Here is a 25,313-nt window from a genome sequence, read left to right as displayed (position 1 = left end):
CAATAGGAGTATAAATATATTGCTGTTGTGACCATCTGACGCCAAGAAGCTTTTCGTGTGCTCTCCAATCCTCTATGTGTATGCAAATCAACTTACTTCGTGGTGACCTTGACATTTGACATGTCCATCAACCTTGCAACTTGTATTTATAAGCTTCTATTCCACAAATTTAACTATAACAACAACAAAACTAGTATAAATACACATGTGGTTTAATTTGTTTCGATAACGTAATTATATGACCTTGATAACAGCTGGCAATTTCCCAACCTATACTCCTAGCAGTTGATAAGTTGCGACAGCAAAAACAACAATCCATTTGCGCAACGATTTAGCTAGCACGATACATCGAGTTTATAAAATCAACCACAACAGTTTTTGCAGTCACTATAAAAGCAACAACACAGTGTGGGTTATCCTTTACTATACATAATCGGTATTATAACCTAAAAAAATTTTGGATACAAAAGAAAGTAAAGAATTAACAGCAACTTGACAGCTTTTTTGCTTTGTTTTAACTTTATTAGCCGTTAAATTCTTGTTTCCTCATATATGTTTGTTGTTATTGGTAGCAGTTCTTTTTATTATACGTGGTTTTTTTTTGCCTTTTCTAATTCTGTATATTTCTATATTGTTGTATATGTGTATATAAATTACATCCGTTTTTTGTTTTAATTAACAAAATTATTTTCTTCGCAAATTAAATTGTTAAACATATTATTTTTTGTTTATAATTTATTTGCATAGAATCCAAAATGCTGTTAGACGCAAAAAATGCTTTGCTGACGTCGAAAACGTGACGTCTGCTTTGCAGGCAGTAACAGACAGACAGGTAGACGAAGCGCAATGTAGTTTCGTGTGTGGGTTTGTGTGCACAATGAACTCTTTGAACGACAGCCGGACGCAGGCCAGTAATAAACCATATGTAGTAGCGTAAATGTATCCACATACATATGTATATGCACCGACGAAACTTTCCGATTTATTTTACCACAATGGTTGTGGTTGTTGGTCCCGGTTCATGTCCATGCGTAGTAGAGTGCTCTTGAAATAAGATTCTTGCGCGGTGTTGGTTGTACGCTACAATGTTGTTTTACCGATTTGCTGGCATTATACGGCACGCTACTTCCATTTGAGGTATTGCTTGCTATGAGTCTTCTGGATTGGGGAATTTTTTATGTTTTTCTTCTTAGTTACATACATATATATATACTACTATATTTTCGATGATTTTTAACAATTATCTTTTGACATCAACAATTCGATGAATATTCGCACGCTGTTTCACTTTGTGATGTCAGCAGAGTACGCTTGTATTGGAAGTGGATGTTGTTTTTTTAATATATTGTTCTTTTAAATTTAAATATATTTTTCATTATTTTTGCAAATGGAAGAAAATTTTTTTAAGTATAAAAAAAAAAACAAAAAACAATAATTGTCTAATAGTCATCTATGTCGAAGTAATCATTCCCATCTTCTTCGAGTTGCATACTCTGGAAGTCCACTTTGTAGCGTAAAATACCTGCAGAAGACAAAAGAAATTTTGAAAAAAAAAGAAAGATTATATTAGTATTTCATTTGTAGTTGTTAGTGTGCAAATGAGCGCACAAAAATAATAATATTGATAAATGGAAAAATAAATACATAAATAAAAATAAACCAAAAACTGGACCGTGTGTTAGGCAACTAAATAAATAATATTTGTTTACAAAATTAAACACTAGATTGCTTTTTATATTTCTTTCTAATAAATTTTTGTAGCAACAACACAGTCCACTTACGTACATATGTACATAAAATATATGTATGTACATATATGCACATGTATACAAATAAATAGCATTTTACACATACGAATTACAAAAAGAATTATGACAAAATTTACTTGAAAAGAAAAAGTAAAAAAGTATGCAATAAATTGTATGCTTTATGCTACAAATGATGAAATTATTTAAATAAAATGCGTGAATGATTTTTACGCAGCAATATTTACCTCTAAGACTTGTATATACATACATACATATGTATTTGGTTGCCTTAGCAGTTAAACTAGCGCACTTGGCTAATCTTTACGCTTACAGATTATGTGGATTTACAAGCCACGGGAGCGCAAACGCAAAGGATAACGGACAGGATGGTAAGGATTTTTAACAAAATTTAAATGAATAAAAAAAATGCATATGGTTTCTAAAAAAATTGATTGTTGTAAAATAAATTTGGCACAAAAAGAAATCATAGTTATGTGAATAAAAATAGAAGTCTGCATGGAATACGTGTAAAAATTGTGTTTGTGCGATTTTTACAGTAGAAGAAAAATTGAAAAAAAAAACTAATTGCAAACAAAAAATTAAATATAAAAAAATTAATAAAGAAAATAAATATCAAATAAAAAAAATAAAATAAAAAAATAAAAAATAAATATAAAAAAAAAAAATATAAAAAAAAATATATATAAAAAAATATAAAAACTTCCAATATAAAAAACAAAAATTACAAAGAAACATAATTTCTAAAAAAACCTAAATAAAAAAACATATTTGCTGAAAAATAAATTAAAAAAAACTGGTATGACACAAATTATATTTATTATGTGAACTAATTTAATTTTAAGAAAAATTATTAAAAAATTGTTTACCACAAAAATATTAAATATTAAAAAAATATATAAAATAAATTTTTAGTTTAGTAAAAATTAAAAAAAAAAGAATATTAAAAAAAACAAATAAAAGCATTAAAATTTAAATGTGTAAAAAAATTATATATTAGGAAGATACTAAATATTAAAAAACTCTAAATGGTAATTACCTAAAAATTATTTGGAAACATTTTGGTATAAGAAAAATCATATTTAATATGTTAATAAAAACATAGTGAAAATAGAAACTGCATTAAAATTGTATTTGTTCGATTTAAAAAAAAAGAATTAAAAAAAAAAATATTAAAAAATTAAGTATAAAAAATAAACTAAATATTAAAAAATTAAGTATAAAAAATAAACTAAATATTAAAAAAAGAAAATTATAAAAAACAATTATAAAAAAATATAAAAACAAATATTTGCAATAAAAAAATTATGTTAAAAAATACAAAAATTAAATATAAAAAAATCCACATTATAAAAACTAAATAATAAAATATGTATTTGAAAAAAAATATAATAATAAAAATTTAACAATATTAAAAAAAAATTAAAAAAAACCAAAAATATTTGTAATAAAACATTAAGTATTTACAAACATAATTGAAATAATTAAAAGAAAATTCACAACCACGCAATTTCCTGAAATAACGAGTTGTAGAAATTTTTGCACATACATATGTACAAATGTATAGCCTTGGGTGCCTAATATAGGGTGTTCAAATATTCAAAAAAATATTTATCTTTTGAAAATATTTCCTGCATCATATTTTGGTACAAATTTGGCGTGGATTATTGTCAAAGGCAACGCTGTAAGCTCCGAACAAATAGTTCAGATCGGACCACTATAACTTATAGCTGTCAAACAAACTGATTGATTAAAATTAAGTCTTTGTATGGACATCTTCCCGAAATTTGGCGTGGATTCTTGCTCAAGGCAACTGTACAATCGCCGAACAAATTATTCAGAACGGACAATTATGGCATACAGCTGCCATACAAACTGAACGCTCAACATCAAGCGCTTGTATGGAACAGTTTTTAATTGTGGAGCGTATTATAGCTGCGGTGCTGCAGAAGTTAACCTTTTTATTTTGTATCTAAACAAATTTTCAACACAGCGAACGTAAGCAAGTTCAAGAATTTTGTAGACGTAAATTGTTTACTTTGTATTCTTTAATGCATTCATCTTTTTATTTATCCTTGTTGAAATATATATGTATGTATATATACTGTATATGTGTACGTATGGTTTTTATTACTTTTTTCTGCATTTATGTGTTATTATTTACGTTGGTAGGTAATATAGGTGTTTTGTATGTATTTATAAATTACGTTTTTATTCTCAGTTTTTTATTATTATTTATTAAATGTTATTGATTTATTTAAATTGAATTTGAACGTATGGCTCTCATTAACTATTTTTTTTTAGTATTTTGTCATATAAATATAATTAGTATTGTTTTCATTTTCATTAAACCAACTTCTAGGCGGCCTTTGACGCGACATTTAAATCATTTACGAGGTCGTTGCCTTTTTCCTGTTTATTTCTTGTTTGGTTTGTTTGTTTTACGTTTGCACGCCAATTGTAAAAGTGAATTTAAGAATCGAATTTGTTATTGCGTTTCTACATTTAAAAACAAAGAATTTGCGAAAAGTTATCATGACGCATTTAGCTGAACAAAAAGTATTGCGTTGAGAAAATTTGCAATTGCGGTTGCGTGCGCGCATTTTAGGTAATCTCAAACTGAAATACTAACTTAACTACTGATTTCGTGTTAGCATTTGATTTCTTACAGTGTATTAAAATTAGTTTATGCGAAAAAGTCACAAAAAAACCTGCTACATATGATCACTACAGTAATATACTTTTAATTTTGCTTTGTTGTTGCCGAGTGTGTTGCAAAAGAATTTATATATTAATGATATATATATAAATAGTAGCAACGTGAGAAATAGATTCGAGATGAAATGGAGGTGTATCTTGTTGTTTCGCTTAATAGTCATCAAGATCAACATCCTCCAATGGTTCGTCAGCCTGCAGTGATTGAAAGTCGACTTTATAGCGTAAAATCCCTAATATACATTAACAAAAAATGCACACCAAATAAAAAGTTCGAATATGGTCAGGTCAGGTCAGGAGATGCGAAGTGCATACATGTGAAAAGGAGGCACAAAATATAAGTCAATAAACCAAAAGTGGGAATAAAAGTTTTGATAAGGCGAAAAGGGAACGTCGTTGGGAGCATAATTGGAATAATTGTGTTTATTCGCATAATGCCACAATTAATATTATTTTTGCATTTATATTAGCCATTTACATAAGCAGCGACAAGGAATAAAAAGAGAGAAAGAGAAATTTCGTCATTTAGCCAAACTTTTCTTAATATTACAGTACATTATATTTTAAAGAAGCAAAAAATTATAAAAGCTAATTTCACAGAAATTTTGTGCTAAAGAACCGCGTAAATTTTCAAATGCTACGCATTAAAATGAGGTTAGGTTATAACAAAGAGCATCAGCAGTTGATTAACTTGATGTTCAAAATACGAACAAACGAACAGTTACTTTAAAATCAATTTTTTAATATTTCGTAGATTTCAAAATCTTTAAATGCCGTTACAATTACAATTTATACTGTAAAGCGCTAAATTTCTGTGAGATTTTCTAACATAGAAAATAAAAAAAGTTGTTAATTTTACAAAAAGCCGCATGAAACTTACCACCAATGCCACCGAAACCGCGCACAAACTGACTGCCCTCTTGAGATTTGTCCGTAATAATCTCAAGTGTAGCACCGAACATTTTGTAGTTGTTCGCCAACCATTCGAGCAGCGGCTGAGACTCGATTAATTCCATTTCAACGCCACTCTGAAAATGTATGAAACGCGTTTACAATAATGTTTGCACAGAAAAGAACACAAAAATAATAATAAATAAATAAAATAAAAATAAATAAAAATTAAATAGAATAAAAAATAAAAGAAGGAATTTAAAAAGTTTAGAAAATATAATAAAAATAATAAAAAAATAAAATATAATAAAAAAAATAAACAAAATAATAATAAATAGAATAAAAGAAAACAGAATAAGGCATTTAAAAAGTATAAAAATAAAAAAAAATAAACAAATTAAAAAATAAAACAGAATAAAAGTACATACATACATATGTATGTATAATTATGAAAGGCTTTTAAAATAAAATTTAAAGATTAAAAATAAAATAACAAAAAAACAAACAAAATAATACAAACTAAACAAAAAAATATGTAAAAAAATTAATGCAAATAAGTTATAAAAGAAAATAGAATATGAAAAGCATTAAAAATAATTATTAAAGGACAAAATTAAAGATAAATATAAAAAAAATAATAATAAATACAAATAAAAAATAAATCAAATTAAATAATAAAATAAAATAGAAAATTAAATTAAATAAAAGAAAAAAAAAAAATATAAATAAAAAAAATAAAAAAAAAAAAAAATTAAAAATAAAAAAATATAAAAAAAAAAAAAAAAAACAAAATAAAAAAAAAATAAAAAAATAAACTAAAAATAAAAAAAATAAAACAATAAAATAAAAATAATATATAAAAAATTAAAATAATTTTTTTTTAAATTAATTAAATTTTTTTAATTTTTTAATATTATTATTGAAAATTTTCAATAAAAAATAATAATGAAAATTAAAATACGAAAAATAAGAAATAAAATTTAAAACTCAAACTAAATTTAACAAAATAAAATAATCTATTTAAAAATAATTAAAAAACATAAACAATTAAAAAAAATAAAACAATAAATTTAAAAAATAAATTAAATTACAGATAAAAGAAAAAAAATTATATTAAAACAATTTAAAAAATAGAAAAAAAATTAAAAAGTAGAAAATTAAAAGGTGGAAAATAAAATTCGAATATATAATAAAAAAAATTCAAAAATAATAATAATAAATAAAAAATCCAAATAAATTAAAAAAAAAAATAAGAAAAAAAATTATAGTAAAAAATTGGAAAATTAAATAAAAATAAATAAATAATAATAAATGCAAAAAAAATATAAATAATAAAAAAAATTAAAATTTCAATAAAAACCGAAAAATATAAAATTAACCAAATAAGTTTGAAAAGTAAATTTAAAAATATAAAATAATCAATTTTAAAATAATTAAAAAAGCAAACATAGAATAAATAAATATGAAAGAAATTAAAAAAACGAAAAAAGAAATAATGAATGACACATAAAAGAAAGTTTTAATAATAAAATAAATTAAATTAAATAAAGGATAAAATTTAAAAAAATTAGATTAAAGAAATTTAAAAATAGAAATAAAAAAATAAAAAATTAAAAAAATGGAAAATAAAATTAAAATAAATAAATAATAAAAAAATCGGAAAGAATAATAATAGAAAATTAAAAAATAAAATACTAAAATACTAAAAATAAAAAAATGAGAAAAAAAAAAAGTTAAAAAAAAAATATTATAATCAAATTAAAAATAATATTTAAATAAAATGGAAGAAAAAATTAAAAACAATAAATAAAAAATGCAAAGAAAAAATAAAATAAAACGAACACAGAAAAATCAAATTAAAAATAATAATCTGACATTTTCATTTATATAACAGCCAGCACCACGCGGTTTTCTGTGTTTATAAACTCACTTCCTTGTCGGTGAAATGTGACTTGTCCTTCTCTTGTTCGGGCGTCAAATGCAATACTGTGTTCGACGTCGAGTTCGCATGATTCTTCAACACATAACGTTGTATATCTAAATTTTCCCAACAGATTAAAGTCTCAACGGAACCCAATTCCAAGGCGCGCAAGGTATCCTCTACACCAAAACAATATTTTCCAGTGTCCTAAAAATAAAAAAAAAAAAATATATGAAATTTTTGTGAGCACACAGTATTCACAATATAAGAAATGCCATTTTCAAAGCTCAACTTTTTATACAATTCACTAAGGAACTGCAACACACCTGAGAAATTTCATCAAAGTAACGACCAATGAGTTTCTTCTCTTGTATGAATTTGACATTCTGCAATGACTCGGCCGCCAGTTCTATCGCTTGATTAAAACCATTCTCACCGCCATATGAGACATCCACCAGCTTGATAACCTTGGATTGCAGTCTCTATATAAAATAGTTGAAAAAAAATCATTATAGTATTTAAAATAAGCGTATGTCCATATTGCATTTTCAGCACTTACAGGATCGAACATATCGGATTGACTCAACTCGGTCTTAAAGTCCGCACTACCGGCCAAAATTAAGCCCGCAATATTCGGTTTATCATTTGTTATGAACAATTGCGTAGCTACTTCGGCCACTTTACGCACATAATTGTGACGTTTCTCCATACGCAGACGTGCGAAACGCAACGCTGACTGACCACCACGCCCGTGCTTCTTCGGCAGATCGACAGTGAATTTGTGCAGTACTTCACGTGTATTACCTTGTAGTGTACCAAAGAGAGCGCCATTACCGTCCATCACGATAAAACCGAATTTATTATCATCGGCCAGCAAAGCGGTCAACGCTTCAGTGTGGAACTTGTTGTCGCATAAATACAGCGACGTATTGATCGGCTTGAAGGGTTCAAAATCAATATTCACCTTCTTCTCTTTGCCCTCTTCTGTGACAATGGTGCCGCAGTAGATGACCAGACCATTTGGAGGCACTGAAAATGCGGGAGATTTGATAATTTGTTAAAGAAAAGTTGTGTCTGGGAAAAAGTTAAAAAAATAACTAACCTTTGGTGTATAATTTAAGCCTATGTTGTACCGATGTAATGGCGCCCAAAACGGACAAACGGTTGACACGTGACTTAATGTTCGACGCTGTGCCGAATTCATCGGCCAACATTTTACTGACACGTGAGATTTGATCCTTTGGCGGTATGATTAATGAAATCATGCTTGTGCCATTACTGTAATGAGAGAAAATAAGGAAATTTATATTAGCTGGAACATATATTATTGAAGAAAAAAAATATTTTTTTCATAAAAAAAAATGTTAACTGCTATACTGGTGCGATCAGAACAAAATCTTCAAATCCAAATTTCATATACATATGTAGATATCGACATGATTCTCGTTTGTATGACAGCTATATGCTATAGTAGTCCGATCTGAATAATTTCTTCGGAGATTGTAAATTTGCTTTGAAAAATAATTCATGACAAATTATCAGCTTCTTATGCAAAATTGTAAAATGAAAAAAAAAAAAAAACACATTGAGACACTGAAACTTAAGTCTCCAAATAAAATGTGTTAACCCCCGTAGCACTGATAACAAAACCCACTGCTAAGAATTGCAATAAATTCAATTCAAGGCAGTTTCAGTTTTGCTTTGTTTTTGAAAAGCAATTTTTTCTTGTCATTCATGCTTCGTTGCTCGCCAAATACAAGTTGGCACAACTTCAAACCGGTGCAAATTGGTCGAACCGAGTTAGAAGCAACCAAGCAAGCCAGCCAACCAGCAAGCAAGCATAGCACATTTACGTTATCAGCACGGGCAAGTAATATATACTATGTAAAATTAAGAACAAGTGCGTACAAAAAGCAACAACAGCTGTTACAACATATGGGAAGGTTTTTCTTGGTAGCGCGGTTGGTCGACGGTCGATTAGTTTTGGTTAACAATTCTGTAGCTTGTAGCTGATATGAGTGCCGCAATGTTGCAGAGCGAAGATAAAGGTGGAGAGCGGCATGAGTGATAAGTAGAGAGAAAGAGGATAGAGCAAAGCACCGTATTCATTGCAAAAAGTCACTGCTGTTTCCAGTTAAAACCGCTTTTATGGGCAAACACATGATAAAAAAAACTCAAATAAAGTTTTCAACACAGAACGGCACAAAGAAATAGCAATCACGTTGAAAAAGGGCAGGTGTGACTGTAAGGTGAGACGTTGGAAAGACAAGGTAATGCAGCAGTCAACATGTTGCCAAAGAGTATTAAGCAAAGTAACAACTGCAATGTTGTACACGGTTGGTTTTTTGAGCTTACTAGTAAGCCGCGGTGTTAGTGGCAGCATAGCATTAGAGCTGCTGCAACTTCAAAACAAACTTACAAAACATTTTGAAAAACAAAAATACGAAATCAAACACATACTTATGTTTGTTGTGGCTCTAGAAAAAAGGTGAGTGGTGCAAAAATTGTGCGTTGCAAAGTTAACTCTGCTGCATGCTTGCTGTCACCAGTCGCAGCTAACAAAGTCCAGTTCAAACCGACGCAAAGCAGAAAACATTAGTTCGATGCCGAAGCTGCTGACAGCTTTGGTAAGCAGCTGCTAACACAATAATAACAAGTACATACTTTGAAAATGCTATTACTGCTACCGTTGTTGGTTGAAAAGTTTGCAACATAGTGCGAAAAAGGTATGAAGGAATATAAAGTCATAAAAAATATACAAGGAAAGCAAACAAAAAAGGGGAAAAATTTAAATTGAAGAGTAACGGAGTATTAAAGGCCACCAAAGTGTTAGAGATGAATGAAATTGAGCAACAAATTTTGCATTATTGTTTTAAAAAATAAATATAATTAAAAAAAAAAAAAATAAAATCAAAAAAAAAATAAAATCAAAAAAAAAAAATAAAATAAAATAAAAAATAAAAAAAAGAAAAATAAAAATAGTGAAACAAAAGAATGAGAAAATATGAAGAGAAAAGTAATATAAAAATAATAAAAAGAACGAAAATAAAAGTATATGTACATATTTTCAAAAACTCTTTAAAAATGTAATTTTTACGAATTGAAAGAAACTAAAAATATAGTGATATAAAAAGTTTGATATAAAATAATATGTATAAAATTGACACAAAACAAAAAAAACATAAAAAATATATTTTCAAAAATTATTTGAAAATGTAATTTCTGGCATTAAAAGTGACTAAATATTAAATTAAACAATAAACAATATCCAAAAATATTATTAAAATCACATCCATCGCCAAAATTTTCTACACCCTACCTTTAATTATTTTATTTAATTTTAATTATTTCCGTTTTTTCATAACTAACTTCTATACACTTATTAGAAAAGCTAATATTTAACAAACGATAAGCTAATGTCACACTCTTGAATATAAAAAAAGTAAATTCAAAAACAAAAACACTCGTTAACATACGCTGCTTCCCACCTAACCAGCTGATGAATGATGAATCATCGCTGCAAAAAAGCCAACAACAAAGAAACTTTTTCTTTGCTTTTACACTCACTTCCTTTTAGCTGATTATATATGATGGCGTTTGCAGCAGTGCATAATTGGCCAAATTTAATCATGAAATACAGACATGCACATATGAGTATGTATGTATATTAGTTTAGACACAAATGTAGATCATTAAAGAAAAATCTTAATAAAGCTCACAGGTAGCATTTACTCAATTTATTTCAGTCGTATTCACCTTAAGTTTTGTATACCAGCTATATGCTATAGAAGACCGATATCGGACAAATGAGCATTTGCTTGGAGAGAAAAATTTTATATCGATATCTCAAAAACTCTGGGTCTAGTTCTCGTCCGAAGGACGGTTCTAAATTGAGCTGAGTCACGCTGGTTATTTATATGCAATATACATATGTGGCCTGTGACGTTTCCTTCTGGCTGATGAAAACTTCGTCGCATAATTAATATACATACTTTGTTCAGGATATAAAAACAATTAACTAATTAAGGTAAACGGCCAACACGTGTGCTTGCACACAGTAATACTAAATAAAACCCAATGCAACAAAAATATATAATAAAAGTTGAAAATAAATAAAACACGATGTCACAAAAGTAATATTGCAAAACAAATAGATTTGAATTAAATTTTATGAGCTGCACACGATTGCATGCAAATAAAATAGATAACAAATATGCACACATACATATGTACATACGTATGTACATATTTTCCATTGAATGCATGCACATACACCTTGAACACGCAGAACGCATATTAAACAACTACGAAAGTATACATAGTATATATGTAGATACTTATGTATGTGTAAAAATATTTACGTACTTTGTAAATTAGTTTACGTTATGGATAATTTACTTACATATACAGCTTTTAAGTAACTAAATAGGTTATTATAAATGAATCGCAAACACACAATTTTATTTCATAAATCTAAGCTTAAAGTGGAAGATAAATAACATATTCTGAAAATATTCCACGTATCAGAAAAATACAACTTTCTACAAAATGTAACGAACAGCCAACATATGCTTTAATTCACAAACTTTAAATCAAAATAAAACAATAACTATAAATATATAATATCCCAACACAATTAAAATAGTTAAAACTTGAAATGTAGCATTAGTTGTTATAATAATCAAGTATGGTATGCCACAAAAAAGAAATGTATTATGTATGTACATAAATATTAATACAAAATAATGCCTACATTTTCCTTTTTGTTTATTATTATATTACCAATGCTAGTGCATCGTGTGCAGCACGCACGATTGTTTGAGCATACATGGCACAAGTATGGCAATTAGGAACAAATACACTGAGTGGAGCAAGTAAGTATGCAAGGGATCCAATGCATGTCGCAAACGAGAAGTAATAATGGAGTTTTCTTCGCTTTAATGAGTCAACCCCTATAGAAGCATATTGCAAAAGCAAATAACCACCCCCTAACTACATGCTAAAAAAGAAACGAGTAGCAGATATGTTGCTGATTTAGGGAAATGAGGGCGCCACACAACAGCTGCCATTGCTAGCTAGTCAGCTAAGCTTATGATGCTGCTAACAAAGTGACATTTGTAAGTGTAGGGGGATTTATACAGAGTATGGGCGTTAAGTGGTTGGCGAAATGCGCTTGTAGCTCCAAACGTAAACAGTGGTTGCTTTAAAGTGGAACAAAAAATTTAATGGCAGCAAGCTGCGCATAAACAATATTCTTTGTAAATGGTATTACAATGGAGGATATGTGCAAATTAAAACTTTATTTAATAATAAAAGTCTCATATAATGCCAAAACATAAAATTAATTCCAATACATAACTATACTAATTCATTTCCACTTTCAAAATTTAATTTTTTAAAAAATTCCTGCGATTACTATCTGAAAAAATGTTCAGGTTTAATTCACTTACCCGCGTGCCATTTCCAAACTCTTAATGAGTTTCTTGATCTTCCAAATTTCGACATTGCGATCAGCGGACGTTTCCTCACCAGACATTTTTGTTGTTATGTGGTTTATTTACACTGACTTTTCGATGACTTTACTTTGATACTTCAATATCTTAATTGCTCTTGCTGCACACTAGATTTCAAGTGTTAATTCTTGATTGCGAATTTTCAATAGAAATTTTTGTGTTTTGGCTTTTTTTGATGGTTATGAATGCGTTTTCGAAGACTTTCCTCTATTTGACTCAAACTTGGGGAAATAGCTGGTAATCTATTTATTAATTTCTAAGTGGCCTTTATTTCAACTTCAACGTTGCACCTTCCACGATGTGAATACTCTGAAATGCAAAGGGAAAAAAATTTATATAAACACATGTTAAATTTCGGGGAATAGAAAATAAAAAAAGTCAAATGACTAAATCATTGGCTTTACTAAACATTCTTATCAATAAAAGAAGAAAAAATAGCACAATTATTCACTTTTACTACTAAAATTTTTCTTGAAAGTCCCAAAGGTTTTCCTCCCTTTTGTATTATTTGTTACCCCTTTTCTTTCTCAATTCAAAAACAGCGTTCTCTCAAATGTCAAGAGAGCGCACAATAAACGTGTACTGCGTTTTTTTGCAACTGGAACGAAACGAAACAAGGTTGGGTTTTCTCTGTGATTTTTTTATATTAAAAAATTTTCATTCACTTATTTTTTAGACAATTATTTGTGTTTATTTCTTCAAACTTTCACTACTGTCATATCACTTTCGATGAATTGCTCACTTTTGCAGTTTCAATTACTTTTTATTCAAAGAAATGCAATTGAATAATTTTGATATGTTCGTTCTCACTCGCCTCCGATTCGTGGCAATTTTCTTTTGTCTGTTCTGTTGCTTACACCGTTCTTCCCTTCTGTTCCCTTTTTTCGCATATTCTATTGACTTTCATAATTTTTGTCACTCTCGTACATTTTCATACATACACACGCACAGTAATCGAAAAACAAGTAATTACATATTATATTTTTCACGTTTTTAAGTTTAGCATAAAACAATTTTCTTATTTTCTTGTGACGTATGACAAAAATTTGCTTGAAATTTTAATTCACCTATTCTTTTACTGCCATAATTCACACAAACTGAGGGGCAACCGACCACACAAATTAAGAAAACGTGAGATACGTCTTTTCCACTGTCTGCCAGCCTGACTGTCGCACTGTTTTCTACTTACAATGTTTCGCTACCAACACTTGACAACACAAGAGAAATTTTCGTTTTCGTTTGTTCCACTTGGATTTTTACACTGTTGCATTCACACCTATTCACATTTGCTCCTAGCATTGATCGCCTTACAGGTAGATTTGCAACAAAATGAACGAATACTGCATTCGTACTCGTTTGTATAGCTAAAAGTACTGTTTTCTCGTTGACCTCGCTGTCGTAGAACTGTACGATGATTGTTTGGTAGGCCTCATGTATTTTTGGAAAGATCATCGTACTTTTCATATAACGTACAATTATAGCAAAAGTACAGTTTCTCATTGTACTCAAAACTGTACGATTTGAAATTTTACAAATACTTTAATGTAAAATATGTATGTCATATTTAGCTCTTTACATTTTGTATTATTGCTGTTATAACCCACATTTTATTATATGTTGAATATATAAAAATATTAAAGTAATTATTTCCTTCTATTTTTCATTATTTAGTACTATTCCACAATTTGCACATATATATACGTACAAATAAGAACGGAAAATACCGCGTACAATATATGTACATTTATATTATCGTAAATGTTGAAATTCCACACAGCAACACTGTTTACTACTCTATTAGTTTGTGAGCATTGCATTAAATAGAGTACATACATATATGTATATATATTTCAACCGTTCACATTCACTCAATGTCTGGTCAAACAGTAAACTTTGATGACGTACACGTACTTTTTGGAAATACTACTAAATGAAAGCTGTCGTGCTTTTCGCGCACTCTTTTCCTCTTATTTTAGCGCGCACACGTCCACATTTCTACACACACACAAAAACACAATGATTTTGTAACGTTATTTTTCTACACACTTTTTCTCTAATCTCCTTAACGTTGCACACCGAATTTTTACTTACTTGTGTTCAAAACCGTTTAATTTACGTTTCCACACAAAAATCTATTAAAAATAAACACTTGAAATGCAAGAAATTGTCATGAAATGGAGTCGTGCACTTGCGTGGACTTCAAGCCATGTGCAATTTTCGCAGGAGAAAGGACAGGGTTGTATTGTGATTGACGTACAACACTGTCAGCACTGCACCTTTTTTCTCTGCTATTCAGCTGACGATACCAAAGCCGATGACGATGACAAAACGCCAAAATGCTGCCTTTTCGTTGACTGGTTCGTGTTGAAATGAGCTCAAAATAGTACGTATTGTACGAATGGTACACTGCACGAACGTTCTTAATTGTAATAGATTAATATGGTACGATTACGTCATTTTTACTATTCTACTACTATATTAATAGTACGTTAAAAATATATCAAAATATATGGAGTTGTGAAATTCATATGCTTTCAAAATGATACTTACATAAATTGATCTCTATGATTTTATAATGCAGTATTTACCATAAGAATATGAAGTACAACTTTTGTAACATCTAGTTTGCAAGTTTTATGTTAAAAATAAATACCGTTTTGGTACGTTACCACAAATGTTGTCTCAACACGATGTGCACAAAATGGCGTAGACTTAGTAATAGATTGTGGTATGTAACGAGCATAACCACATTTAGTGTTAAATTTAGTATATTTTTACTCTTTCCTAAATATTTTTATTATTTTAACAATATTTTTTATTAATTTAACATTATGTTAAAGTATATAATGTTTTTGTTAATTTTAATTTCATGCTAAAAGTTTTTGGGAAAATGTTAATATTGTAATGTTTAAACATCAATTTCAAATATATATATTTTAAATAATTTATGTAAATTTTAATAATACAGTTTTCATCACCGACTTCAGTCGATACTAAAAAAAACCTATAATACTGCTCTTCACTAATATTTTCCCCTACTTTTAACAAACCATACCAAAACAGCTGTTTGGCTATTTGTTGATAAGACTAAGCGGCGTCTAATTTGATTCAAAATAATTGTTATTTAAAAAATTTATAATTAAATAATTTAAATATTAAATGCAAACATTTTATTAAAGCACATAATTAATTATATAAGTTGATGAAAAAGTAAACAAACTATGACAATTTATTTCATATAATTGTTTAAGAGTTTTGTCAACTTACTGCAAGAAGCCACCGGACAATTATCCAAAAAATACTCAGATATTGTTTTCAGCATGAATTTAGAATTATTAGGTAAGTTTATATATAAATATATAATTTTTAGGGTAATATTATGTTTAATGTAACTGCAGAATCTTTTGGCCAAAATTATCCCGAGGAATTCGATGGCTCACTGGATTGCATATCACTTGCTGTAACTTGTGCTTTCAATAAATATGGTACTTTATTAGCCGTTGGCTGCAACGATGGGCGCATTGTTGTTTGGGATTTCTTAACGCGTGGAATTGCAAAAATTATCTCAGCTCATGTGCATCCAGTGTGCAGTCTAAGTTGGACGCGTAATGGACATAAGGTAAACAATAAAGAATTGAAATAAATTATTGATAAATTCAACAATATTTTGTATTTCAGTTACTGTCCGCATCCACAGACAATAACGTTTGCATATGGGATGTACTCACCGGCGACTGTGAGCATAAATATCGTTTTCCCTCACCAGTGCTGAAAGTGCAATTTGATCCACGCAATGACAAACGTTTCCTTGTTTGTCCAATGCGTTATGCGGCCGTGCTAGTGCGCATTGGTGACACGCACAAATGTCTGCCCTTGGATTCAGATGTAAATTGTGCAAATTATTTTTGATTTTAATGCATAACAGTAAATATTCTCCAACAGGGCGATTTAAATATTGTTGCTTCATTTGATCGACGCGGTAAACATATTTACACAGGCAATGCAAAGGGCAAGATACTAGTTTTAAACGCAGAAACATTAGAAATTGTGGCGAGCTTTCGCATTATTGTTGGTTCTTCGAGTGCGACGGCTGTAAAAAGCATAGAGTTTGCGCGAAGAGGCGAGTAAGTAACAAGATTTGCTGGTAAATGGTTTTTAAACCATTTAAACCGTCTATACATATTTCAGTGCATTTTTAATAAACACCTCCGATCGCGTTATACGAGTTTACGACTCAAAGGAGATCATAGCGCTGGGGAAGGACGGTGAGCCTGAACCAATACAAAAGTTGCAAGATTTAGTGAACAAGTGAGTAGAGTTAAATTGGAAACTGTTTTTTGCTAGAATACTTAGCCTGCATATTTGAAAATTTTTTTCTTTTGAATTTTGATAAAAATCCTTTTCTCTGCCAATAAAATGTTACCATCTTTTGTAGAGTACAAAATTATATAAAACAAGAAATAATCTTATATTCGGTTGCATCCTTTATAAATAAAAAAATTCCATTAAAAACTAAGTTTTAATCGGTCTGTTTGTATGACAGCTATACGTTATAGTGGTCCGAACAAAATGTGGATCAGTCAGTTTGTATGGCAGCTATATGTTATAATGGTTCGATCCGAAAACTTTATTACGAGATTATAGCGTTGCTTAGGATAATATTCGTTGCCAAATTTAATGAAGAAGATATCTCGTCAAATATAAAAGTTTCCTATACGAGAACTTGACCTTGATCGGTCAGTTTGTTTGGCAGTCATATGATATAGTGGCCCAATCTGAAAAATTTAATCGGAGATTGTAGCGTTGCTTTGAACCATAATCCATGTAAAATTTCGTGAAGAAACCTTGTCAAATAAAAAAATTTCGCTACTAGAACGAAATTTTGATCGTTCAGTTCATATGCTATAGTGGCTCAATATGAAAAATTTAGTCGGGGATTGTAGCGTTGTATCGTCGGTTCTCACAAATGTGCAGCTTCTTAGAAAGAAAAATACTTGAAAAAAATATCCAAATTTTCTAATCGATATCTCAGTTCTTCTGGATGTAATATACTCCGTTCAAGTTATAAAGATAAATCAACAATATAAATATATATGAAACTCCAACTATATCAGCAATGTGAAATTGTTGTTGTTAACGCTGAAATCTTTTACAGAACAACCTGGAAGAAGTGTTGTTTCTCCGGCGATGGTGAATACATATGCGCCGGTAGTGCACGCCAACATGCGCTCTATATATGGGAAAAGTCGATAGGGAATTTGGTGAAAATTCTGCACGGCACCAAAGGTGAATTGCTGCTCGATGTTGTGTGGCATCCGGTACGTCCCATTATAGCTAGCATTAGTTCGGGACTCGTTTCGATTTGGGCACAAAATCAAGTGGAAAATTGGTCAGCATTTGCGCCCGATTTCAAGGAGCTCGACGAGAATGTGGAATACGAAGAACGCGAATCGGAATTCGATATTACGGATGAAGATAAATCGGTTGATTTAAATGCCGATGCGAAGCAGGATGAAGAAATCGAAGTGGACGTGTTAAAAGTGGAACCAGTGGCAGCATTTTGCTCATCCGATGAAGAGGGTGAGGACGAAAATGCATTACAATTTCTGCCGATGGCGCCAGAGGTCGAAGATCCTGAAGATGGCTGGACCATGCAAGATGGTGTGGACACATCACTCACTAAAGAAAGTGAGAACGCGCCGCAGGACTACGAGGACGCGGTAACGACGAAAAAGCGTAAAATTAACAATTATGACATCAGCCTGCCGGATGCGCCAGTCGATGGTAAGTGAACGCTGTAATTGGTAAAGTAAGGAATGATATTTGCTAAAATTATGCTTTCTTTGCATCCTCCAGAAACGCATCCATTAATATCAAGTAAAACGAATAAGGATAAGCAACCAGTAGGCGGCAAGAAGGCAGCGGGACGTCCGAAAAAATAACATTTAAGGTTTTAAATCTTTTTACATTTCATTAATTAGGTAAAAATCATTAAAAAAAACAATAATTTTAAATATTTAGTACTTTTAGTTTTTTAATAATTTCGGTGTCGATAGTTGGCCGGCAAATAATAATGTACTCGAACGTTTTTCCGCAATCAAATACAGGAATGGGCGATTAAAGTAGAATTTCGGTGGCGAAATTTTATTAGTCAAAATCGCCGCAACAACTGCAGCCGCTTCGGTACCCTCTTCATTCACTATTATTTTAGTGCTTTGTATGACGTCCTTCACGAACAAGCTCTTCGAGAGTATGCCTAAATTTACAGTCTGCGGATTGAAAATACTCTTTATGCCCATCTAGTGAAAAAAGAGCAAAAAATGTTATAAGCTACTGCTCAGCTATTTGCAAGAATGAACACTATACATACCGCTTCTAGTGTGCCTCTTAGCGATATTGACGTTGATGTCTCAAAACGTGGCACATACACCTCAACTTCCTGTTCGCCGAAATTTGAAGCGTCCTCCTCAAGTTTATTGAATATTGGGCGCACACCCAATTTCTGCAAGCTCTGCGCCACTTGATTGACCGAGATGCCTACAAAATATACCAAAATGTTTGCCAAGTTTGCTTAAATTATAATTTAAAGCATTCTCAAATTGTTAGGCCACCTTTATTTGGCAGTATAGCCAGCATACACAAACGATTTTCATTGCCGTACGGCAGTTCAAGCACGTGCGCCTGCAAATCCTGCATTCTAGTGTAGTTGAATGGTGTCATTTGGAACATCATCTCAACCTCACCAACCGGCTTGCCATTCATATCGTAGAAGGTCTCTCTGCGTGTGTCGCTACGGTTGAAAGGGAACTGCCAAAGCACAATTTATTGCAATTAATATTAGAAGCGAACTAGCGTATTTGATATATTTACACACCTGCCATTGTCCTTTAAAATACAGGGTCGATGTTAGTAATAGTTTTGCATCTTCCAAGTCAGCCTCAGTGATGGCATCCTTTATTAGACCCTTGGTTTCCGTATTTATTGCATTGTTAATGAAATTTACCGAAGTTTTGGTATCGTTGAAATTTAAGTTTTGTACCTTTGCATTGTAGCAAGATGTTAGTGTAGTAATATAGTCTTGTCCGAACCGTTCGAAGGTGTCATAGTACATTGCTTGTAAACTTTCGACGTGTATAGTCGATGTTTTGCGCCTGCATAAATATATATATATATATAACCATACATATATGTATATTAATGAAATAAATATTTATTTTTTAATAAAATGAAATAACTATTTATTTTTATAAACGTCATTTCGGTTGCACTGAAGCTATAATATCCTTCAGAAATAAACATTTTTTCAAATAAAATAGTTTTCCACACAAGAACTTGATTTTGATAGATCAGTTTGTATGGCAGCTACATCATATATATCATATAGTGGTCCCATCTGAGTAATTTGTTCAGAAAATTTAGCGCTGTCTTGTACAATAATCTATGCCAAAATTCCTGAAGATATATTGTCAAATAAAAATGTTTTCCATACAACAACTTCATTTTTATAAGTTAGTTTGTATGATAGCTATATGCTATGGTGGTCCAATATCGGCGATTCCGATAAAATAGCAGCTTCGTGTGAAGAAAAAGACGTCTGAAAAATTTCAGAACGATATCTCAAAATATGAGAAACTAATTCGCGCATAGACGGACATGACAAGCCACGTTTCCCTCTAGGTTTTACAAACTTCGTCGCATACTTAACACATATACCCTGCTCAGGGTTTAAAAATGAATGATTCCAACTCACAACAAAAATTGCTGCACCACATTAAATGCTTGACGTAACGCTTGACGATCCTGATTTATGCGCAGCACTGTATTTAGCTCGTCCAATGTATTTTCCGATGCGGCCTCCAAGAGCAGGAGTAATAGCGCCCATACGGAAAATGGTGAAATTACAAAATCATTATCGGTCGCTTGCGTGGAAACCAATGAAAAAAGTTCCAGGCCGAATTTCTCTGCACCGGCCGCGATGCTGGCGAACTGTGCGGGATTTGTTTGCAGCGCCGAACTGGCATTCTCTAATTTGGTACAATATTCGCTGGCAGTTAAGTGTATTAAGATGCATAAGCTGAGCGATAGCAAGGCGAAGAACGCTAAAAGCAGAAGAAATAAGTAAACAAAAGTTATAAGTTTATTGAATAACGGTAGATTAAGTTTTAAAATAATTTGCCAATCTACATAATCGTATATTCGTCTTCCTTTCTTCACCCTAACCAACAAATCAAACTGGTTGAGGGAGCTCTAAAACTCCCTTTAGATTCAAATTTTCAAATTGATGAACAGCATACAGATAACCGTTATAACAAATATTTTAATAATTTGCACAATATGAACTCATACTGTGTCTAAGACAGCGTAGCATGGTTTGTAAAAATGGCTCCGGAAGAACTGATTTAAGGCATTGGAGAGCCACGGTTTGAGAACTACGAGTTACAAACCGTTCCCACGACAGTCGGGTCTAAGGAACGGGCTCGGTTTCTATCCGTCCAAGGACTGTCAACACGACACCATGCATTGAAATTACTTCAGGAAGGTTTTCTTCCCCTACAACAATAACAACAACAAATGCTTTCGTGAAATCACCCATACAGTCGTCTGCTTGAAGTCGAGTTTAAAGCGCCATTCCGGTATTTTCAAAATTTTAATTATTTTTGGAGACATACATAGGTATTTTTTTCAAAATTGTATTTTTTGAAATGATACACAATATTTTTCAAATTCTACTCGACCGATTGAAAGTTTTACAGAGTCTTTTTCCTTGACTTGTCTACGGCTGAAACTATCTATATTCCCGATTCTCCAATCGATGGCGATGGTGCGGACGTTCCATTGCCGGACCATGAAGAATTTCGAATGGCAATTACCCGTCTGAAGAACAACAAAGCGGCGGGGGTCGATGGATTGAACGGTGGCTAAGAACTGCATGAGCATGCATCAGCTTCTTTGGAGAATATGGACGAAAGCATGCCCGGCGATTGGAATTTAAGTGCGCTCTGCCCAATCCACAAAAAGGAAAACACACACAATCTGCGACAACTAGCGTGGGATAAGTCTCCTAATTATTGCATATAAGGTTCTATAGAGCGTATTGTGTGAAAGATTAAAGCCCACCATCCACAAACGGATTGGATCTTATCGAGGGAATCCATAGACAACATAGAAGCGAAATCTAATAGTCGGGTCTGTCAAAACACACATCCCACCGAAAGTCATAGAAGAAATTTGGAACATTTGAACGAAGAAACAAAATGGACATCGATAGTTTTAAAAATGTTATACAAATTAGAAAATACTACGAAAACAGTGACAGTCTTTTTTGTGGGACCTTTTGCAACAATACGAACTCTGAAGTCTTAACGTTTACTATTGATTTGTTTGAAATTATTAGCTTGCGGTGGTATAGGGTCTCTATGTCTCTCTGTTTTTAACCATAAAATCAACTGACTAAATATATTTGATAATAATATTGATAAAGCTTACTTTTCGGTGATTTCATTGTATCTAACTTCATGCGATGGGTGGAGCCATGTGTAGAAGTTCAGACAAGTGAGGAAAAATGTCGGCACCATTTACTTGGCTCTTTTACATATGGCTCAATCAGCTCACGCCTTCCGGTCTTAGACCAAGTATCTTCTGGGTAGTCAAAAAACATCCGTTTGAAGACGAGCTAAAGTGAGAGGGCGAAACATCCCTCCCTGGGGCTGAGCCTCGGAGGAGAGATAACCCTTTTGATGACGACCACTGCAAATGTATTAAGGATTACGACTTAAGGGTCTGCGCCTGCAATGTCCGGTCCCTTTAATTAAGAAGGTGTCGCTGCCCAGCGAGTTGATGTCTTTGTAAGACTCTTGGTATCACAAAAAAATTAATACGGCTGTGTAAACTGACGTTGAGCAATACCAAAAGCTCCGTCCGGATCGGGATGGACCTCTCCGCGTTCTTTCGATACCAAAGAAGGTTGCAGACAAGGCGACTCCCTGTGGTGCGACTTCTTCAAACTACTCCTTTCTTCAGACAGGTTAAGGAAGCGAATCATATGGGTCTGTTAGTGAACGAGAACAGGACGAAAAATAACCTGCCATCAAACAGTCGTCACACTCGCGACTTGGCTCCAACGTCACTATTGACAGTCATAACTTCGAAGTCCTAGATAATTTCGTCTATATTAAAACCAGCATTAACACTAACAACAACGTCAGCCTCCAAATCCAACGCAGAATAACTTTTGCCAACAGGTGCTACTTCGAACTGAGTAGACAATGGAGAAGTAGACGAACAAATACCAAACTCTATAATTCACTCATTATTCGCGTCCTGTTATATGGTGCATAGGCATGGACGATGATAACAACTGATAAGTCGGCGCTACAAGTTTGCGAGAGAAAGGTGCTGCGGAAGATTTATGGTTCTTTGCGCATTGGTGACGGCGAATACCACAGTACATGAACTATTAGCTGTACGAGATATATGACGACATTGATATAAGTAGTTTAGCGAATTAAGAGACAGCGGTTACAGTGTCTAGGTCAGGTCGTCCGAATGGATGAAAACACTTCAGCTCTGAGAGTATTTGACGCCGTACCCGCCGGAGGAAGCACAGGAAGAGGAGAACCTCCACTCCGTTGGAAGGACCAAGTGGAGAAAGACCAGGCTTCGCTTGGAATATCCAATTGGCGCCACGTAGCGAAAAGAACGAACGACTGGCACGCTGTTGTTAATTGGGCAATAATCGCGTAAGCGGTGTCTACGCCAATAAAAAAAGAAGGTGACAGTGGCTAGGTCATGTCGTCCGAATGGATGAAAACACTTCAGCTCTGAGAGTATTTGACGCCGTACCAGCCGGAGGAAGCACAGGAAGAGGAAGACCTTCACTCCGCTGAAAAGACCAGGTGAAGACTGGAGTGGTCCTGACACCACTTAGGGCCAAACAGCGAAAAGGAAGAATGACTGGCTCGCTGTTGTTAACTCGACTACTTATAACCATGTAAGCGGCTGAAGCCCACTCTTACCCTACTACGGTTTCTTTTTAGTATACATATGGCTAATATTTTAATAATCTAGCTTTTGTTTATGAATAAATTAATGCATTAAAACAACAATAACAAAGCAAGACTCACCTTTACGTAATAGCATAGTGACGTTATTTGTCGGACAGAATTAATACTGTCGCACGAGTATTTGAAAGTTTGATGAGTGCTGTTTGAAACGCGTGTAAATTTTCACCCGTCGGCTTCTACAAAGTAATATGATCAGTTAAAGGAAAATATATCAGAACAGGCTTGTGCAATTTTTCATCAGATAAAAGCAAATTAATGATGTTTTTTTATCAAATTTAACCCTAAAGCTCGTGTTAATTAAAGAGTTATTCCCAGTATTACTAATTGAGACACTTTCAATATCAAAGCGTAGCTTAATATACATATGTATGTATGTATATAGATTGTGTTATATATCCATATCACATATAAATATTGTTATTTGTGTGCGTGATTTTCAGAAATATCAAATCCACACAGACCCAACACGAAAACCGGACTGTGGTTTAACCGTCGCTTGTTTAAAATTGTTTTTATTATTTCTGCTTTTCAAGCAAAATTTTTTAGTCGTTTCCGTAGATAACTCTACTAAACATGTACACAATTAATTGAAGCATAGTTAAGTTTGTAGATTTGTTTACACAGTGTTCGTTTCAGCAAAGATAATGATTTCGTTACAAAATATATACTTAGTATATTGTATTTGTATTTATTTTACATTTAATTTTGTATTTTCAAGATCACTGAACGCGGATCACAAAGCGACGAACGCGATATGCACTCAGCTTATATATACATATGTATATATGTATATTTATGTAGACTAGCTTAACGATTTGCGAGTATCTGTTAATTAAATATTTAGCGGAATACAGTACCAGTTCTAAACCATTGACTGCGAGTAGCGTTTGCGAACTGAAACTAAATTCGAACAAAAGCAGCGATTGAAGCGCCAATGACTGCATTAAAGATGCTCTCAAGCCGGTCTAGTCGGCGCACAGTGGGTTGTGGGTGGCTAAAACTACACTTAGAGCCGTTTTCTCAGTCTCTGGTTAGCAGTCAACTGTCAGTTAAGTACTTGTACCAAGACACCTTCTTTCGGTAAAGAACCTTTTTTAACCAGAAGTTAACTGACAGTTGGCTGCTAACCAGACATTGCGAAAACGGTCCTTAATTATGGTGATACTTTATGTGAAGATAAGGTTAGGTTATACTGCCTGCCGGAAGCAACGTTCTTTGCATAGTTTAGTAGAAGTTTGGTAGAGACTTGATATCTACTTCTCACACTTCAGCCAGTGCCTTGAACTACGCAGCTGCTTGATCTCTAAGCCGAGTTCTAGTTAATGTCAGACACAAACAGAGGTTGTGTTCTGGCATCTCTCTCATGCCAAGTGCACTTTCTATAAGTATCATACATATGTCAATAATGCCCATACGGTTCGCATGTAGTAAGTTGTACGCTGTG

At 32.1% G+C, this 25,313-nt stretch overlaps 3 protein-coding genes across 6 annotated transcripts; 1 reads left to right on the top strand and 2 right to left on the bottom strand.

Annotated features, from left to right (window-relative positions):
- Positions 1-492: 492 nt before the first annotated feature.
- On the bottom strand, positions 493-15,059 carry LOC120778939 (eukaryotic peptide chain release factor subunit 1). 3 transcript variants are annotated; one of them, XM_040110996.1, is made up of 8 exons: positions 14,898-15,057; positions 12,744-13,115; positions 8,396-8,571; positions 7,853-8,322; positions 7,620-7,775; positions 7,303-7,500; positions 5,362-5,509; positions 493-1,522 (listed from the first exon to the last, which is right to left on the bottom strand). In XM_040110996.1, the coding sequence occupies exons 2-8, from the start codon at positions 12,827-12,829 to the stop codon at positions 1,440-1,442; spliced, it is 1,317 nt and encodes a 438-aa protein (XP_039966930.1). In that variant the 5' UTR covers positions 12,830-13,115; positions 14,898-15,057; the 3' UTR covers positions 493-1,439. The 3 variants fall into 3 exon arrangements, with proteins under 3 accessions (XP_039966930.1, XP_039966931.1, XP_039966932.1); XM_040110997.1 differs by lacking the exon at positions 14,898-15,057 and adding an exon at positions 13,874-13,980; XM_040110998.1 differs by lacking the exon at positions 493-1,522 and adding an exon at positions 4,486-4,714 and having other exon boundaries at positions 14,898-15,059.
- A 918-nt stretch (positions 15,060-15,977) lies between these two features.
- On the top strand, positions 15,978-18,811 carry LOC120777490 (retinoblastoma-binding protein 5 homolog). The gene is made up of 7 exons (XM_040108831.1): positions 15,978-16,145; positions 16,205-16,425; positions 16,485-16,691; positions 16,749-16,930; positions 16,995-17,114; positions 17,962-18,590; positions 18,663-18,811. Exons 1-7 carry the CDS (start codon positions 16,127-16,129, stop codon positions 18,746-18,748), a joined length of 1,464 nt encoding a protein of 487 aa, XP_039964765.1. The 5' UTR covers positions 15,978-16,126; the 3' UTR covers positions 18,749-18,811.
- Positions 18,812-18,813: 2 nt separating this feature from the next.
- LOC120777491 (serine protease inhibitor 77Ba-like) lies at positions 18,814-24,777 on the bottom strand. 2 transcript variants are annotated; one of them, XM_040108834.1, is made up of 7 exons: positions 24,727-24,777; positions 23,930-24,045; positions 20,557-20,905; positions 19,681-19,957; positions 19,418-19,613; positions 19,177-19,343; positions 18,814-19,105 (listed from the first exon to the last, which is right to left on the bottom strand). In XM_040108834.1, exons 2-7 carry the CDS (start codon positions 23,943-23,945, stop codon positions 18,833-18,835), a joined length of 1,278 nt encoding a protein of 425 aa, XP_039964768.1. In that variant the 5' UTR covers positions 23,946-24,045; positions 24,727-24,777; the 3' UTR covers positions 18,814-18,832. The 2 variants fall into 2 exon arrangements, with proteins under 2 accessions (XP_039964768.1, XP_039964766.1); XM_040108832.1 differs by lacking the exon at positions 24,727-24,777 and adding an exon at positions 24,567-24,720.
- Positions 24,778-25,313: the final 536 nt, after the last annotated feature.

This window comes from Bactrocera tryoni, chromosome 5 (assembly GCF_016617805.1).
Source record: "Bactrocera tryoni isolate S06 chromosome 5, CSIRO_BtryS06_freeze2, whole genome shotgun sequence".
Lineage (NCBI taxonomy): Eukaryota > Metazoa > Arthropoda > Insecta > Diptera > Tephritidae > Bactrocera > Bactrocera tryoni.
This window is presented reverse-complemented; position numbering and strand designations above follow the sequence as displayed.

Excerpts from the sequence above, each read along its gene's own strand:
- LOC120778939 (XM_040110996.1), bottom strand. The coding sequence starts at position 12,829 with ATGTCTGGTGAGGAAACGTCCGCTGATCGCAATGTCGAAATTTGGAAG. Across the intron at positions 8,323-8,395 it reads GCTTAAATTATACACCAAAG|TGCCTCCAAATGGTCTGGTC; the intron begins GTTAGTTATTTT and ends CCGCATTTTCAG. Across the intron at positions 7,501-7,619 it reads ACTTTGATGAAATTTCTCAG|GACACTGGAAAATATTGTTT; the intron begins GTGTGTTGCAGT and ends TTTTATTTTTAG.
- LOC120777490 (XM_040108831.1), top strand. Across the intron at positions 17,115-17,961 it reads TTGCAAGATTTAGTGAACAA|AACAACCTGGAAGAAGTGTT; the intron begins GTGAGTAGAGTT and ends AATCTTTTACAG. Across the intron at positions 18,591-18,662 it reads GCCGGATGCGCCAGTCGATG|AAACGCATCCATTAATATCA; the intron begins GTAAGTGAACGC and ends TGCATCCTCCAG.
- LOC120777491 (XM_040108834.1), bottom strand. Across the intron at positions 19,614-19,680 it reads ATTTTAAAGGACAATGGCAG|TTCCCTTTCAACCGTAGCGA; the intron begins GTGTGTAAATAT and ends GTGCTTTGGCAG. Across the intron at positions 19,344-19,417 it reads GGCTATACTGCCAAATAAAG|GCATCTCGGTCAATCAAGTG; the intron begins GTGGCCTAACAA and ends TATATTTTGTAG.